The sequence below is a fragment of the Leptidea sinapis genome, chromosome 13 (genome assembly GCF_905404315.1).
Source record: "Leptidea sinapis chromosome 13, ilLepSina1.1, whole genome shotgun sequence".
In the NCBI taxonomy this organism is placed as follows: Eukaryota; Metazoa; Arthropoda; class Insecta; order Lepidoptera; family Pieridae; genus Leptidea; species Leptidea sinapis.
Window position 1 is genome coordinate 2697426 of NC_066277.1, and position 19880 is coordinate 2717305.

The window sequence follows — 19880 nt, forward strand, 5'->3', positions numbered from 1 at the left end:
ATATGAGCTTATATTGTTGTGTCACAAAGTACAAGCTCTTTATCTGTTCTAAGTATAGGTACAGTATTGTTCGTGTCGTGCGTAGTCGGATAACGGCCAATAGCACTAGGTCTACGGATCTAGTCGCAAGCGGTTGTAAATGCAAATTTCGATCGCAAATCAGCTGAGTGCACAGCTATAGACATGGACGCGTGGTATCGTTTCTATCTGTACCGATCGGCCGAGCTAATTCACTGTAAGGATGCCAGCGACAGAATTACAGAAGGTTAGAATAAAGAGTGCATTTTGCAACACTTAGATAAACGCAATGATCAATTTAAATTAAATTCAAATAGTTCTGCATATCTCTAATATTTTTAGTATAATTTAGGAACATAAACTGTGTTATTACAAAAAAAAGTAAAACATGTGTTGAACCTTTGTTTTAAAAAAGTTCTTTTACAAATTTTCTAAGGTATATCTAACGGATACATCGTAACGGAAGATATAGATTATAATATGATGACTGTTAGATTACAGTTGACAAAAGATGCTTTCTGTTCCTTTTTTTATGGAAAAGGAGGACAGACGGAGTATACGGGTCACTTCGAGTTAAGTGATCACCGCCGCCCACATTCTCTTGCGACACTGAAGGAATTACAGGAGCGATGCCGGCCTTTAAGGAAGGTATTAACACTACAAGAATAAGGCTTATTAAAGATATAAATCTTTTCCCACGTAACGTACATGAATATGGCTTATTATTATCTTTTATGTTTCCACAAATTACCATATCGTATCATTGAATCTTTTTCCAGATATTTCACATGAATAGGACTTATCACATCCTTCTAGTATGTTTCTTCAAATCACCGGAAGCAGAGAAAATTTTCCACACACCTTACATGAAAAAGGCTTTTCACCAGTGTGAATCCTATTATGTATTTTTAAGTATACAGCATCACTAAATCTTTTTGCGCATATCTTACATGAATAGGGCTCCTCGCCAATGTTTACCATAATGAGTACATTCACTGAAAGTTTTTCCACACTTTACAAGTGTACACTTCAGTTTATGTTGTGCTATACGACGTTTTAGCTAAACACAAGCTAAACACTGCCTTGCAATCGAAAAAGATAAACTTCATTTTAGACGTAATTAATGTTAAGTCACTCACGTTGTTATAGTTACACCACTATCTAACAAAACACGTGTCTAAGCCAAGTTTAAATTATTTTTTTGTAATAACACTGAAAGAGGCTAAGATGTTCCTAATATTTAAACAACAATATTAACTGAAATAGAATATATATGTACAGCAAAATAAAGGGAAGCTTTAGATGAATTGATCACTGCGCATTTAAAGAGCTAAATAATGTCATTTCATATACAATGATAGCTAACACATATTAGTATCAAACGAAACCAATATAAAGCCCATAATAATACAACATTACATGAACATACAGAGAGTTATTCAAAACACAAATTATATACACAACATCGAATTGCGAAATTAACAAACAATTATCTTTTCAAAAGACAACATTAAAGAGCGTTTTATTAAAAAATGAATTGCTGATTTAAGTTAATCATAAACATAATGCCAATAATGTATTTTAGTCCGTGGAAATAGATATGGAAGGTGTTTTTAGAAAAAGCAACGGAAAACGATTAAAACTTGAGTTTTACCAAAAATTATATTTAAATATCAGTTGAATGAGTTGCTAGGAACAAATTCTTGTCACCTGAGCTTGTTGGGGGTCGTGTCGATTTGTCGAGGGAAATATCTCCTTGTCGGAAAGATTTTCGTCGTGTTCTAATACTTGTTGTTGCTGTTGATAAGCCTGGGGACGTTGAACTCTGTACCCTTGTCCTGTTGGCTGATTTTGACCAGGTGCCTGAGGACCCCGCGGTATCCTGGAAACTACCCCTCGAAGTACAGCTGGGGGTATCGGAGTAGGCGCACTGTCACCGGACTGACTATCTCTAGATTTTGTCCGAACCTAAAATTAAAATATCATATTAAAATAAAGATCAACGGGTATCTGGTCAAAGTAATTTGTGCTTGAACACTCGTGGATTTGTTAACGAATAAGCGTTTAAATGGCATATAATAGCGTTGAGTAGCCACACTAAGCTTAACATAAACTTACGGTAACACATTTAGGGTTGAGGCCGAGCAGTTTGCCGATATCGACGAGGGCGTGATCGCCGGTTGGTGAGTCAACATCGGTTACTTTCTTCCCGTCAGCATAGACAGCGTATCCAGTGACAGGTCCTGAAGCAGGGGGGCGAAGCACTGGCTGCCACGTCACAAGCAGTGTGCCATCTTGAGGACCAGCTTCCACCTGCGACACCGCACCAATCACCACCAACAATCCAGCAAATAATGCCAATCGGTTTATGACAGATATCAGACATCTGAGGTATCTAATAAGCGACATTGAGGGAGGATTTGACATCACACAGGGTAACGCTAGGCTAGCAAAATAGTAAAAGACGCATATATAATTTCTTCTGCGCTGGATTTATGGTTGCGATTGACGCGACTTCTCCTAGATCATATCCATTGTGCCGCGTGCTTTAAGTTTGTGATTTTATAAGGACAAGGAGATCTAGCCAAGTTGCAATCATTATAGATGTAGATCCACATTTAGTAAAGCTATTTTATGTATCGTATTCTTCTAAGCTGTACTTGATTCTTAAAGATGTGTCAACTATTAATTTTACAATTTAACCGAAAATTCAAATCCCTGTGTGAATTAATGCTTAAACTTAAGACAGCGACGAAAATCCAATATTAAATCAGTACCTACTGGTCAAAATTGCATCATGGCTAAAAGACCAGAGTGTGAAAAATCCAAAACATGGGGGCTTCATCAAAATAAGTGGAAAAGCTAGTATCAGCCGTGCGTTCTATTTCCCGTCTTTACTGGGGATAAATACCTTTGACATAACCTACAAAAATTTGTATAGATGGCTTTTTTGGTTTCTACAAATCTATATTCAAAATTTAAAATTTTCTACAGAAATCTATCACACGTATTCTATAAGAATAGTACGGATAAATAGAATAATTAAATGTTAAGTTTCATGTAGTGTTGGGGTTGTGTTTAACGTGAGAAGTCACTGACAAAAGCATGCGAACCAACGAATCACACCATGCTACTTTTAACTGGACCAATTTACCATGATCTCATTTGGAGGGTCTGGCAATCCTTTGGGTAGGGTCCTAAAGTCTGTGTACGCGCCTGGAGCTTCTTCGATCGGAATTCCAGATGGAGGACCAGCTCTTAGATGTTTTGCTCTCACAGTAACCCGGTATTGAGTACTGGGAGACAAACCGGTTATTGTGTGTCGGTAGACTCCTGGTTTTACTGTTCGGACCTAAAATAATACAATGATTAAATCATAGAATGATATTACATAAAATTAAATCTACCGACGGGACGCGTACCAAGAAAACTGGCAGCATTTTTACGGTGGATAGCTAGGCTGATCCGTTGACCGGAATAGCTGCCAGCGCTTGGGTTGCCAGCAGCCCTATTGTGGCGAGAAGATAGTACTTTCTTCGATAGTCTCGACACCAAACGGCACAAAGATGTAAGACTAATTGAGACCGACATAATTGCGACGCTTGCTGTCTTCGGCAGTCAAAGCAGCAGCCCCAGCACCAACTAACGTAACTTGGACACGGGAAGGAGCCAGAGTGTCGACGTAAGCGCGTCCCACACCAGCGCCCTTCCCCACCAGGGTCATTCAGGACGCTTGCCATCGCGGCGGATACTATTTGGCTCTAAAACAGCTGGTATATCAGGGGCGGAAAATGCCCTGCGGATGACTTCATTAATGCTGGCATGACGCCTGATACGGCCTGCCGATTTTAGGCAGGATAACCCGTGACGCCCAAGAGCATCTATCCGAACGCCACATCTACATTGATGTGGTATAATTTATAAACATTTAATTCATGTATAAACACAGTGATTCGCCTCAAAATCTTTTTAAATTTGATCTCACTCACCTCCACATTATTGACGCACACAACATGCTGGTGGTTAGAATTAGCTGGCAACCAGGATATCACAGCCTGGGAGCAGGTCACTCCACTGGCCCTGACGCTGGTGGGGCCCATGTTGGCAGTGTCCCTGCCAATAACCATGGTGCAAGCTGCATCTCTAGATGTGCGTCTGGATACTGTGACTGAGCGCACGCTGATACGATGCGGCTGAGGTAAAAAATAGTTGGGGGAAAACAACTCAGATAAAGTAACTTGCAAGAAGCTTAAAATTTTAAATATATTTTCCTACTATTAGTTTAACAACTCCTCATGGAACTGTGTACGGATAGCTATATATTTTGGTTGCTAAATATATTGGTGGCTATACATATTGATGGCTTTATATTTTGATATTTATATATTTTGGTTTAGTTTTGCCAAACAGTTGTAATTTCTGACGTGCTTACATAAGTACTTTTTTACTCTCGTGGGATTAAGTCCTCAAGATTGTTTCTAAGTTGATCTAATTTATGATAGAAAGTCTTTACTTACTCGATTAGAATCTACGCCCTCGACTAGAGCGCGAGTACGTTCCGAAGCTTTAACGGTGGTCTTCAAGACACCGTCCACGTAGACGTGGTAGCTTTCAATATTTGCCTGCTGGACACCTTCCGGCGCCGTCCACCCAATCAGCACGGACTTGTTCAGCTGCCTCTCCAGGGTTAGCTGCCGCGGCGCAGGAACTAGCGACGAGAAAAACAGCTTGGCTGTTCAGGTCCGAAGTGGATGGCGTTTAAGTAGCAGGCAGGCCAAGTGCGTGTGATATGCGATGAAGCGTGCGGCGATGTCCAGAAGGGAAAGGAAATGGGAAAGGAAGAGGTTAACTTATCTATATCTACAATTGGTTGCTAGTTTAGCTACTTGTACTATTATAATATATTCTTTGGATTAGCTAATTAGTGAGACGCACTGGCCTCTACTATATACCATTGGACTGACGGCTGTCAAAGTGCTTTTGTCGCTGTTGGCCATTTAGCGAGATTCTTCGAAACAAAAACTAGTGATGCAGTGAACAACCTCAGCAAACATCGATAGATGAAACTTTCCCACCATCTATCGATGTGTGGTTTTCAGTTTACACAAGTAATACGTAATAAAGTATTACGTTGATTCTTGAAGTATAAGTAACACGGAAAATGAACGAAATTAATTCAAAATGAAAAATACTTCAGAGTACTGTACGCTTCTCTCGCAGCCATTTGTGTTATACGTCAAAATTAGTTCTCTGGACGCTCGCAAATGGCGCTTCAAATACGCATAGAAAATTTGCTGTCAATCTTATGGAACAGCCTGTCAATGGTATTTATAAAGGTCAGTGGTCAGACGTCATTCTTGGAGTTCAAAATAACGAACTCTGCAGGTCACCTATGGGCGCAAATCGCCACCTACCGTCAATTGTTTGCAACTATTGATATTTATGTTTTAGTTTATCGTTAAAATGAATATATTATTATAGATATATCTGAAATATATAAGATTTACGCCGCTTAAAATCAGTGCCGTGTCACAGATAATCCTGAGTCGGTCACCCATTTCCTGCACTGCACAGGAACTCTCCAATATTAAATCTGGTTTGTTTTGTACTTGTATCTTTTTATATTAGGTGTATCCTGTGAGTGTTTTGTGAAATAAATGTTTTTCTTTCTTTCTTTATTTAAATACAAATAGCTAATTGTAAACATAAAACTGTTATTTATTAAGGTCTAACTAATTTAATAGACACTGTTTTGACTCTTTGAATTGTTTCAAGATGTTTGATGTTTCATTTATTGTTAAAATATTTAATTGAATGTGTAAATGTTCAAATTAATTTGTATTAGAATTAATATTATTATTCTGTATCAAACTTTATTATTTTATGCAATAAGTCTTTCTTAATTGTGTTTTAAATCTTGCTTACAGCGCCATTTTCTTACTTCGTAATGTTTGTTCAAATTAAATGAACATACTATTATATAAATCATTTGAAGTTATATAAATTCACTAAAACATTTATTGAGCTGTATTTAGGAATTATTTTACAATACCTAATATTATTTGTTTTAAAAGAAGTTGTATCTACTCTGTTTCATCTATTGTACGGAAGCTATAAAAGCGGGTTGTTTTATGTAAAGACGGTTCATATCTATACTAGCAGTTGTGCTTCAATAAACTGAGAAATTCTTAGTGTTGTATTTCTTCATGATGGACAATTCAAGGAAACCCTGGTTTAACGCCGACATACCCTTCCAAAGCAACTCGTGTTTAATCCAATGTTTTTTTCTAAATTAAAATTCTAAAGAGAATTTAAGAGCAAGATATTTGCAACAAACTTTAAGATTTTGAAACGCTTAAAAATCTGTTGTTTTATTTTTGAATACCATTATGTTAAATATTATCTCTTCTAACATAATAAAATCGAAAAAACTAATAGTTTGGAACTATGTACAAAAATAAAATCTACAGAGTTGATTGCCTAAGCTTTCTAAGATTTCTATAGTAAGGTGTAAAACTATGTTATGATGATGTGAACCTTACCGTTATCATCATCTTCAGAGCCGTCGGTGATGTCAGCCACCTCACTCAGTCGAGCCACATCACGGCTGAGTGATAGATCGCTGACAGCTGTTGTTGCAGTTTCATCAGCATCACGTAGAGTGGCTACAACGGCCTGCAAGAATATAATATCTTCATATTACGCTGCTTCTTTTATGAAATTAAGGGACGAGACGAGCAGGACGTTCAGTTGATGGTATTTGATACTACCCATTAAAATGCAGTGCCGCTCAGGATTCTTGAAGAACCCAAAAGTTCTCAGCGACAATACAATAGCGGTCGTCACCTCGAGGTATAAGATGTTAAGCCTCATTTGCCCAGTAATCTCACTAGCTACGGCGCCCTTTATACCGAAACACAATTATGCTTACACATTACTGCTTCACGGCAGAAATAGGCGCCGTTATGGACCCGTAGTCTAGCCGGCATACTGTGCAAATGAGCCTCCTACTGGTAAATCTGGTTTCTACAGATTTTATGCTGTTCCACATTAATGATAGTGAAAGACTAAAGGATGAAAAAGAAAGAATGAGGCGAGGCAAGTGAAAGAGATGTGAGACCATTCCCTGGTTTTACCTGTCATTTGATTATTCTTTGTGTGAGTCTTTGAGAGAGATTGCAGTGATCGCTGATAATCAGATAAACCACATAAAGGTAAAACTAGCTGTTCAAGTGTAATGGTTTATCTTACAAAAGCTGTATTAAAATAATCTAAGGGTCGATTACAACTCAGGTGAGAGTGGTGCATACGCAATGTTGCAAGAAAAGGCAGCGCATTTTAATCTAAAAGCTGTGAGGATTAGAACCCGGTGATAAATTGATGAAAACTATAAAAAGTAGCATAAAACTATCCTCATGGTCGAAATAAACTTCATTGCAGAAGTTTACCAGAGTTGCTCTTATCCAAAAGGACAAATGAAGAAGATTCAGAAAAAACGAAATCCTATTAAAGGTAAACGTAAATTTAAAAAAATACAATACAACTCATCTTTGAATCAAACAATAGAATCATCGGGGAGTTCCCACCGCCGCGCCGACGATATAGAAGAAGTGCTCGACATGAGAATCGGATTTGCGGGCAGGAAGAAGTTTTGTAGCTATAGCAAGTGTACGTTCATACGCGATGGCGGACGCACCGGTCTTAGTACTAGTAGTGGACAATGATCGCTAGGTTCTCCTAGGCGAGTGCTTCTGACAGCCAAGCGAGCATGCGCTAAGCAAGTTTCATCTTTTAAAGTTCTTATCGCTGCAACAAACTAGTGGAGATCGAAATGAAAAGAGATGAGATGGTATCTATACCTATTATAGGTTCTTAAATCGACAAATTTACTCAAAATATATTTTAACCTGAATTACCTGATGAAACTCTAAAAGATCATCTCCAACGAGCCTTTGAACAAAATTAGCAGGAACAAGACCTCGGCGACCATCTAGTAGTTCAGCGTCGAGCATTGTTGCGTTTGGATCTGGCGGGCCCCACACTAGCAAATAGTCTCCAGCACATATTGAAAGCTCGCCTTCAGCTGTTTCCACTCTGAAATTATTATAAATTGAAAATGTGTGAGTACATAATACTTTTTAAATCGTAGCAAATTATTATAATGAGATTGACTCGAATTTTTTTTTATTGACATACTCAATAGTATCATCAGGACTATCGTTATGTGTTGTAAGGACTAGGATGTTATTAGAATGGAACAAAGAACCACCAATGACAAAATATGGCAAGTAGGCAATGTAGCAGTGGGCAGGGCACATAGCTCAACGGATAGATGGCCGTTGGGGCAGTGTAGTTTCGAATGGCAACCACGTACCGGAAGACGTAGAGTTCGTACTCATGACGAACCCACGATCTTGTCATGATCGCCGGAACGGGTTAGATGAGGGCAGTGCAGGACCGATCGTCATGGAGATCTTTGGGGGGGGGGGCCTTTGTCCAGCAGTGGAAGCCTTCCGGCTGAAATGATGATGGCGATAGGAATGTGGAATATGTATGTAATACATACCATTTAGTATGATGTAGATAGAGGTATCAGTCTCTATCAAGACAGAAAAGACTGTCATTACAGATATCTTTAATATTTCTTCTTTAAATCTCACCGCCGGCAAGGAGCCTAACATTGGTGCCTTTAAACAACAGATCTTCGCTGTTGTCTAATCTTGTTCCAATACAATCTATGTTAAATGCTTCCGTCCTTGAACTTATAAAAACTGTGACAGTTTGATTTCGACCTGGTTTAAAAATCGAAAAGCAATATAACTTACTCAGGTGGGTCATACGAAAATCTAGCGATATATACGCAGCATCGTCCTTTCCCAGGAATATCCAGCATGTCAACTTGCGCCTCCGATGGTCCACTGCCATTCATGTAGTTATGTGTGTTTCGAACTAAAATGTTAAAAATACATTGGGTCTTATACAACCTTAGCTCCTATATGGAAAATGAAAATCTTTATACGAATACAATTTCAAAATTTCTTTATCACCTTACTTCTCATAATAGTAGTAATTATCATTTACTTCTCGTAATGAAAAACATCGGTCACATGATGGTTTTGCTTTCTTTCTAGGCTAAACAATCTTCTTAAACTTTTTCTATTTAGGTTGGAGCAAATTATGTGCGATAATTTGTAATAGAAATGAAAGTAAATTTTGCCCCATAAAATCCAGTGTCAGTAAAATAATAATAATATTGCAAAACACTTGCTAAGGTCATGAAGCTACATCAGTTCGTAAAGGGGCTCTGACACGGGGAAGAAGAACTGATAAGAAGCTCCCAGTCCATCTTTTAAATCATATAACTACTTAGCCTATTTAATGTAGTATTATACAATTTTAGGTGGCCTGCTCAAAACCACTCTCTCACTACAAATACTACAGCTATCTGAGTATATTTCTACTGGACTATTTTTTCAATTGTTATGTAGGTGGTTCTTTAAATTTACAAGTTAGCATAATTTCACAAAAACTACATCTATTTCCGTAGGTACTCGTATTGTTTGCAGGTACGGCATATCAAAGCAATACAAATTACAGATCCGGCCACGTCATATGGAATATCGTTCTCATCATGGGCTCTCTTTCCAATATTGTCAGAGATCCAGTGCTCTGTGAACGGCTAGATCTTTTGGTGTTGGGTCTCTAAAAAACGTCACTTAATTTTGTGTTTCTACCGCATTTATAACGAGCAGTGTTCCAAAGAACCGCTTAACCTGATTCCTGCAGCTGAATTAGATCTTGGCACGACATTTTGGATATCTGGCGTTCCAGAGCAGTTATCATGGAATGTTATTCCAAGTAGAACCAAAACCAAACCAAACTACATATGGAATAAGTTTCCTTGCATGGTGTTTTTAGGATGATACGATGTGAATACCTTTCTCAATATTTATTTCGCAAGGAATACAGCAATATTTATATAAGTTAAATCGCAACCATTACAAGGTATTTAGAATTAGACTACAGACTACCAAAACCAACATGAGTTATTTTAGAAATGAAATGCTAGATAGCTAGCTACCATAGGGTCTGAATCAACTAACGAGGTAACTCTAGGAAAATATAAATTACAGGAAATATGAGTGTGGTCTGTAATTTTCCAGCTGTTGTCTAGTGTCAATGTTCTTTGATCGCTTACCATCTTTCATGCTCGCCTGTCGATGGCAATTCTCCATCACTAAAAGTGAAATAAAAGTTTGAAGTTTTCTGCCAGTATCATATAATTATTGTTATTTGATTTATGGTAATCAGTACCATAAAATTTATATGTAATGGTACTGATTACCATAAAACAAACATGACATGGCAAATTTTTGTTATGGTACCCCTGTTATCTGTACTCGATTAGTTGATACTTCATTTAGTTTTGAGATTATTTTTCTTGTCAAAACTTAAGGTTGAAATAAGGTCTTGCTAAAATAAGATCAAAGTCGGGATAGTTACTTATTAAAAATTCAGTCCAAAAATTCCATGATAGAATAATCAAAAAAAGTAAGGAGAGAAAAACTTACCATCAATGTCTAGCATCATATTGTTAGGTATATGTCTCATATTTCTGGGTCCATGATACATTGTCGATTCTAAAGCACCTAATCTATCTGGAAACTGGCTATCTAGTCCTAAGCTCCAGTTTGGTTGATGGGGAGTTACAGGGGTTGCAGCCCGAATCATAGATGGGTTATGAGTTCCATATCTTCCCAAGCCCAAATCAATTTCATCCATCGGTTTTAGTTTAATATTCATGGCATTGCTTCCCAGTCCACTGGTAAGGAGAGGATTCGTGTATGTGCCTGTTCCTGTTCCGTATAAATTTGTGCTGGTCATGTTAGTATTAAGTCCACCAATTTGAGTTGCTCCAGTCAGATTTGATAGAGTGTTTCCTAACGCACCTGTTAAACTGGACTGTATTCCACTCAGCGCATTAGTTAAGCCACTTGTAAGATTTGTTGATGCATTATTCAAATGGCCAGTGAGACCACTTCCTGCCATTGTGCCAGTCAATGCTGTACCTCCTAGTGTACTCCCTAAGGTCATACCAGAAACATTTCCCGCTAAATTTTGTAAATTAGTCTGAAGGCCCGTTAGTGTGCTAGAAATTTGGTTGATATTGTTCACCAGCGGTGCAGTAACAGGGTTCGAGAATGTCACTTGATGTGGGTTACTCAGTCCATAAGATACTGAAACTGGATTTGTGTATGAAGAAGGATTATGAGAACTCATGGAATAGGCTACAGAATTTGAACATGGAGCTGTGTATTGTCCTACAGCATGAAGAGATGAGAGTGTGGGCATTGTGTTGCTTTGACATAGAGCTAAATTATGTCCTGTAGAACTCGAATAGTGTGGTAGCGGCGATGGCGTAGGTGAATGGAACTCCCCCAGTGCTTGATTTGAGCCACTTTGTTGGATACCTGAAATGTTGTGTTATTAATCACACACAATACGAGAAACATTAAAAAATATAAATTTATAACTATATGTGACATTAAATAAATAAATTATATTACAAGTACACGCGTTTTAATCCTTTAAAAAGTATTATATTTAATAGAATATAGTACGTTAAATGTGTGTGTATGTTTACTTCTAATATATAAAATTCCCGTGTGATGGTGTTAAACTTTGAACTCCTCCGAAACGGCTTGACCGATTCATTCAATTCGATTCATATTGGGTAGGTCTGAGAATCGGACAACATCTATTTGTCATCGCCCTAAATGTTAAGGGTGGTCCACACGAAATTATTTTTTTTAATTTTTTTTGACCATTTTTTTTTAAATTTGTTTAATTATGAGTCAGCATTAAAAAATACATACAACTTCAAATTTTCACCCATCTACGATCAACAGTTACTTTTGTATCGCGATTTTAATATCGGCAATACAACAAGTTTTGGTCGATGCACCTAAATCTGTTAATCTATTGTGTACTTGAGAACGTGCGCTCAAATACCTATTGTAAGGAAAATATAATAAGTTGTATAAAGTAAGGAAATTAAGGCTGTTATTGGGGAGTGCATCCCTTGCTTTACTAGTTAAATATCCATCATTCTCTGAATATGAGGACTTAAAGACATGACAATCTACCAACAGCTTGCTTATAACACACACGACCCATATAGCCGAATGGTTAGTGACCCTGACAACTAAGCTAGAGGTCCTGGTTTCGAATCCCGGTAGGTGCAATCATTTATATGATGAATATGGATGTTTGTTTCCGAGTTATGGATGTATATGTGTATTTATGTAAGTTTAAGCAAGTATATTGTATTAAAAATATTGTTGTCTCTACCCATAGTACAGGCTATGCCTAGTTTGGTGCTAGATAATTTGTGTAATAGTGTGTCAATATTCTTATTATTTAATTGTTTTTCCTTAGATAATTTATACGATAAAGATAGACTGTGAAAACTGTGAAAATGTGGAAAAAAAATTTACTGTTAACCTCTATTTTGAGCAATGCACGCACCCTAACACGCAGTGGCATATAAATTGCATGTTAAGACTTAGCTTGTCACGCACACTTAAGTAATAAACTGTATTCATTGGTTGTCTAGTAGCAAGAGGCTCTATCTCGGCGTATATATTATCTAAGGTTATTTCATTCCAACAGTCTTGAACAAGTATAGCAATTAGTACCGATAAAGGGTAAATATAAAATGCTTTATTTAAAAAAGAACAGGAAGTCGAAAATTTCAATTATTGTGCATTGAAAGAATTTCTTACCCTCTTTTCAATAAAAATATACAATATTGTATAGTCAGACAGAGTAATAGGATTTTTTAAAACAATTAAATTTATTTATAGATAATGCCTGAACAGTGGCTGGGACTTTATTATAAAAGTGTATACATTTACCCTTAAATCTATTATGTATCTTATGAAGCCTACTAGAATTAGTTACAAGCAATCCCTTATTTCTAGTGTTATAATAATGAAAATCACTATTAAGAGCAAAAAGGTGACGATTTTTGTGAAAGTATATTAAATTTTCATAAATTTACTGATAATGAACAGTCATAATATTTATTTCTTTATATTTTTCTTTGAGAGACTGTCTATAACCAAGCTGATATATAGCATGAACAGCTCTCTTTTGCAGAGCAAACACGTTATCAATGTCAGCAGCAGTGTAAGCTAAGCCTACTCCCTCTAGCTAGCCTCCCCTTTGTCTTAATATGTTTATAATAAGTTGATTTTGTATACTTAAATTAACTTGAAGGCATTTTATTATTATTATTACCGTGTGTAGTCGATCTTGTGTGTTCAAGTTCAGCTAGGATTCGATTGTCCTGTTCGATTTTGGCCATGATACGTTCGATCTCGGTGGCAGGCTGTGTCGCCGTAGACCACGTAGCTGTCGTCGTGGTGCCTCGAGCTCTCATCGCTGACGACAACTCCAGCTGCAGTTCTTCGCATCGCACTGTCTCTAATGCGGCCTGAGAAATAATGCATAGTGAGGAGACGTCACCTTTGACAGGAGATGTCATCTAGGAGGCGATGACAATTTTGAAAACATTTCGTGAACTTATCATTACCGTTATTACCAGGGCCTCCCCCTTCCATCCTTCACATCCTTTGCACAGGATGCCGGCTAGATTGTGGGTACCACAACGGTGCCTATTTCTGCCGTGAAGCAGTAATGTGTAAGTATTATTGTGTTTCAGTCTGAAGGGCGCCACGACACTCTACAAACTGAAAGTACATCGTACTTAGGGGTGTGCATTGGTTTTCTAGCAAGGTAGGCAGTGAAGGCACTGTAGATATATAGAAGTAGAATATTTAGTATCTAGCGTAAGGCGTAATTTATGATTGGGTGTTCAATAGAAGTTTGGTTATAAAATAACGGAACCTAAATAAACTAAATTAACTTTAACACTAGTGCTATATTTATTCCGTTTTATAACGAGGCACTGCCTAATAGCCTATATGATGACGCCCCTGTTTGCACTCATCTAGACTCGTACTGATAAATTCTTCTAAAAGCTCGTAAGTACCTTTTTCTCTAGCTCCCGTACTTTCGACTGCAATTGTTCAACGTTGAGCGAATCAAGCGGGGAGCGTTGGGCGTTCCGCAACTGCGCAAGGGCATCGGCGTGGGCGCGCTCGGCGTCCGCTCGGGCTCGCTCCGCGTCACGCAGACGCCGTGCGATGACGTCAGAGTCACCGCCGCCGGTCATACCGTACGCGTTCATAATCTGGAAATATATTTATTTTATTTTATTTGGGACACAAAACAATTACACACCAAATGATTACATTACAGGAAGTAATAACATAAGTAGTACTAAGTGCATAACCAACGTCAATGTCCTATATGTGTTAGATAACAAGAAAAAAAGCAGACGAATAACGCAGTTATCAAGAGATTATTGCAAACAGATGTTGCTTACAATATTATTATGAGGTTAGATATAAGTCTCCAATGTGAATATTTAATTTCATAACAATGAGATTTAAGTTTAAATTTAATTTAATAACATTAATTAACTTGATGCTGTTTCAATGTGCTATTAATTGCTGATTTGAATTGTAGTTTCGATATACCTAATATGTTAATATTTCATAAGATATAAGATTTCATTGTATGTGCTAAATAGGCGTTGCAGAGGCGCGCGTTTGCCGGAGTTGGTCCGAATTGGGCGAACAGCAAAAAGGGGACGCTTTCGTACACTGCGCTGACATACAACTCATGGGACGTGGAAGTTTAGATTGTGTACTAAATCTACATTTACAAGTGTTAAGTTAAGTTTTTCTGTATGGAGGGTAGAGGTAAGGAGAATCATCTGTGTATATGACAAAGTGTCCGTCAAAATGCATTAAATTAGGGTGGCGCTACAGTCGCATCGGGTAAATCTTAAAAGAAGCGCCAAACATAAAATAATACTCATCACTCTAGCTACACGTTTCCCTATAGTAATTATTTAAGATTATATTAACTACATTATTTTGTACAACGTAAGTTGTTGAAATTTTCAATAATTAACTACTTTAAACGACAGTAATATTAAATTTTAACTCGGCATACTTTAATTCGTTTACAATTGCTACATTCACCATACTTCATACCATACCCTGTGCCTACAACAGCGCCATTGTGGAAGCTTTTTGAACTGTTATTTACAGCATAAGCTGAACACTTTTTCAACTTAAACCCCAAATGAGATTTACAGCTATTTACATCTTCGGGGCTTTACAGCTAGCGACATAATTATATTTATTATAAACTATCTGTGAGACGTTTTTTTTTTATGATAATAATTGACGAGACGAGCAGGACGTTCAGCTGATGGTAATTGATACGCCCTGCCCATTACAATGCAGTGCCGCTCAGGATTCTTGAAAAACTCAAAAATTCTGAGCGGCACCACAATTGCGCTCGTCACCTTGAGACTAAGATGTTAAGTCTCATTTACCCAGTAATTTCACTAGCTACGGCGCCCTTCAGACCGAAACACAGTAATGCTTACACATTACTGCTTCACGGCAGAAATAGGCGCCGTTGTGGTACCCATAATCTAGCCGGCATCCGGTGCAAAGGAGCCTCCCACTCCACTTCGCCCGCACATACCAACTTTAACATATTGGTTGGTGTCCCAATACATATGTATATACTAAACAATCATAATATATCATCGTAAGGCTGCGTATGTAAGAAAAGTCTTCGTTTCACCGTTTATTTCTTTTGACTTTGACAACTACTAAAAAGTCTATTAATTTTTCCGATTATTATAAAGCATATGACACTCACTAATTATGTAGCTTGCTATTGTTACCGAACAGAAATTTCAAAATCGGTTCAGTAGATCCAGATATTACCCCTACAACGTCACAATTTTATTCCTTCCCTTTAGAAAATATAATACCAAAAGAGGTTTTAATCATTTGAGAATATTACTGGCACATTAATGAAGTGTTGTGGTGCATAAAAAAGCTTATTCCAAATTCGAATTTAATACATTGTTGTTCTTTAACAAAAATTGCAGTTAATTGTGTATCGTGACGATATACGGGAATCGTTGATAGTTCGTATTAACATCATTTTTATATAATATTACTAGCTGCCCCGACAGACATTCTCCTGTAGATAATATAAAAACTGTTTTATAGGAATTTGCCAATAATATTTCAAAACATCAAGAATTATTTCGTAAAAAATGCTCCCTGTTGTTATAATGAAAGAAATTCTCTCATAGAAAATATGTCCATATAAAACAAATATTGATAATAAGAATAATTATGGGTTCCAAATCAAAATAAAAACTATCCTATCTCTCAAGTTGGACCTAACTGCACTTCATGGAGTAATTGCCATTAAAATCCGATCATTAGTTTAGGAGTCCATCGCGGACAGACTACATGTCACGTAATTTGTATATATTAAGATTGTCGGTTTGTCCCATTACCTTGATATTTTTAAGTCTTGATACCATTATTTAGCGGTATCTAAAATGGTTGATAGAACGATAACAGCGAGCAAAATTTTAGCGCTACTTGAGTGGTGTAGTCAATGTTGAGTCCCAGAGGCTAAATGTGAGTTGTTCGACTGTCCAGAGGACTTGCCAACGATATCAAGAAACTGGTTCCGTTAGTAGAAGGCCTGGATCTGGAAGAAAACCATGCACAAAAGCTCGAGATGACCGCTTCCTGGTGAACCAGGCATTGTGAAATTGCAAATCTTCTATGTCGACCCCAAAAGACTTTAGAGGAAGTGAGAGGTGTGCTTATAGTCGCCCTCCAGCCCGTGGCCCTAAATTACTCCGCAAGCATAGAGTTGCATATAAGTAAAGATATGTATATAATTTTATCCAACCTGCCCCTCCGGACTTATTGCCTGTATATCTCCTAACACCACTAAGCTTACGGTCCTTTGTCGCATCGTCTGTAAATTCCGACATGCTTTTTCGATCCCCAGTCGCGCCATCATCTGCAGGATCTCTTTAACATTTGAGAGCCGGTTCAACACCAATAATTGCATTTTTACAAATTGGCTTCAGATAAAAACTAAACGGTTTAGATTAGATTTTTTTACATTTTCAAAGAGCTAAGTAAGGGCAAAAAAGTCCTCGAATGGTGACCACGTGCCTGAAGACGTAGTGTTGACCACACAAGATAGACCGGATCACCCTAGTAAGTTGGATGAGGGCAGCGCAGGATTGATAGTCGTGGAAATCTTTTGGGGCCTTTTAGGATTTTGACCAGCAGTGGACGTCTTCTGGCTGAAATCATGATGATGATGAAGAAGTAAAGCGCAATCGAATCTAACCTCATCGTCATCGATACTAACCGAAGTTAAGTCAGACAATTAGCCTACTTTGGATTTGCCATGCAGAGTAGTACAAAAAGTATCTACTTTAATCTGTCTTTAGAAAATGATTCAGCTAAACTCACTTCAGTGCCATTTATTGTCATTTATCCTTTCTCAAACCAATCTATATCTATATATATAAAAATGAATTGCTGTTCGTTAGTCTCGCTAAAACTCGAGAACGGCTGGACCGATTTGGCTTATTTTGGTCTTGAATTATTTGTGGAAGTCCAGAGAAGGTTTAAAATGTGAATAAATAGGAAAATGCTGCAAAATTAAATAAAAACAACAAATTTGTTTTTCCTTTGATGTGTCCATACATAATTTCTATGAGAGATTTTGGTCTTGAATTATTTGTGGGAGTCCAGAGAAGGTTTAAAAGGTGAATAAATATGAACATGTTCGGAATTTAAAAAAAAAACAACAATTTTGTTTTTCCTTTGATGTGTCCCCCGTCGTTCAGAGATCAAATTGAAAGAATGGTTTAAAATGAATAACTAATAAGAATCTTTGAATCTGTCTAACTTTCTCAGGAGTTAAAAAAACAAACTTAATTTTAGCTACCTATAGTTCATAGATTAACTACAGTTGATGATGATACTATGATGGCAATACAGCGTTTGCTGGCTCAGCTAGTTAAAGAATATAGATGAGTTTTAGAAAGCTACTGCAACATAATGAAGATCTCCAAATGATTTGAGTTTTCTTTAGTGTTAATCCCGCCAGTATTTGCCCGAGGCATCCTCAGGACGTGTTGACTCTCCAAAATCTGGCACGAGACAAACACGTGTCGAATTGTTTAAAGACAAATATTGGCGGAATTAACACTAAAGAAAACTCAAATCATTTGGATCATTATGGATTTCCGCAAAGTAACGCCTACTTCAAATAATTTTTATGAAGATCTGTTGAATTATTTTTTTTTTTTTTTGGGAACAACAACAAACAAACATTTACAAAAATACATATAAAATTAAAAAGTACACACGTCAATAAAGTTTCCACTAAAATATGTGAGCAGTCAAAAAAGAGCATAAACAAAATAAAAAAATTACAAAACTTTTCAAATCATTAGATTAAAAAAAAAACATACGAATGATTGCTAACTCAAATGAAATTATATATACAAGTATTCTCTAATATATTTCTTAAGATGTGTGATCGAACAAGTATGTAAATCCATATTATTAAATTTTACAATATACTTATTACAAGCCCGATATATCAAAGTTTTTGGAACATATTTAGCACTTGTTGGTGGAACATAAAACAATGACCTTTTTCTAGTGCCATCCTTAGGACATCTGATGAGAATTTTCAATTGAGTGTAGGTGTGTAAGCTGTAGAGTGATGGTAAGGATATCTTTACTTAAGATGCTTAGTGAATTTTTTTTGTATTTTTTCAAGATGTATTCCATAAAATGGATTCCAAATAATTAAACCATATTCTAAAATAGATTTTACAAGAGAATTATAAAGAGGAATCAAAGTATTAATATTTTTGTTGGAAATAACATTGAAGTAAGGTAAAATAGAGATTTCGTTTCAAGCATCCATTGAAATCGTTAGTGCAAGCAACTGAATTGTACTTGAGATATGTGTCAATGTGTTGAGGGTTGTAAAACATGGAGAAAGCCCGCGCATTCGGTTACGACCCTATTCTAGTCGCGTCTCGTCAGAAAATATCCCAACTTTTCATTTTTATCTCAAAGTATGGTTCTATTGAAAATAATGATATTATAAAACAAAGTCCTCCACCGCATCTGTCTGTCTATCTGTTCGCGATAAACTCAAAAACTACTATTGAGGTTAATAAATGTACTAAAATTAAAAAGTTTACGTTTGTTCCTGTGAATAATAGGCGAATTTAGAAATATAAGGGAATTTGTTAGTAAAACTCTCAAAGTTCAATTTATTCAAATATAATATTAATAATGTACAATAATATGCTTTTTAAAATAGTTAAAACAGAGTTTGCTTCTATATTTACTTCAAAGACAGTCAATTTGGGTGGTCTCATGTCATTTAATGATTCGGCAACAGCTGGCATTCATAGGAGCAGACGAAGGCTATATGAACTATATAGTAAGAAATCATTATATTATCATGATGCATCTTTGCTCGAGTATTTTAAAAAATCTCTAGAGTATTTATAAATGTTCGTTCTTTTGGAAAGTGCAAATAAATAACTGTACTAACGAAAACGTAAACCCTTTGAGATACAACAAAATAATGTATGGTGGAAAAAAAACATACGAATGATTGCTAACTTAAATGAAATTATATATACAAGTATTCTCTAATATATTTCTTAAGACGTGTGATCGAACAAGTATGTAAATCAATATTATTAAATTTTACAATATACTTATTACAAGCCCGATATATCAAAGTATTTGGAACATATTTAGTACTTGTTGGTGGAATATAAAACCTGAATGAAAATAATCTTTTTCTAGTGCCAACCTTAGGACATCTGAAGACGATTTTCAATT

The 19880-nt window shown here is 36.6% G+C and overlaps 1 protein-coding gene across 1 annotated transcript in view; it reads right to left on the reverse strand.

The window, feature by feature from the left end:
• Nucleotides 1-19880, reverse strand: part of LOC126967754 (peripheral-type benzodiazepine receptor-associated protein 1) — a 45663-nt gene that overhangs the window by 8335 nt on the left and 17448 nt on the right. The window contains exons 3-14 of the mRNA XM_050812426.1: nt 14075-14275; nt 13321-13516; nt 10590-11489; nt 10217-10255; nt 8844-8967; nt 7935-8112; nt 6561-6693; nt 4536-4726; nt 4008-4211; nt 3173-3370; nt 2137-2331; nt 1729-1986 (exon numbers count right to left, since the gene is read on the reverse strand). Of these exons, the coding sequence (XP_050668383.1) occupies nt 1729-1986; nt 2137-2331; nt 3173-3370; nt 4008-4211; nt 4536-4726; nt 6561-6693; nt 7935-8112; nt 8844-8967; nt 10217-10255; nt 10590-11489; nt 13321-13516; nt 14075-14272 (2814 nt within the window). The 5' untranslated portion in view covers nt 14273-14275. The remainder of the gene's footprint in view (nt 1-1728; nt 1987-2136; nt 2332-3172; nt 3371-4007; nt 4212-4535; nt 4727-6560; nt 6694-7934; nt 8113-8843; nt 8968-10216; nt 10256-10589; nt 11490-13320; nt 13517-14074; nt 14276-19880) is intronic.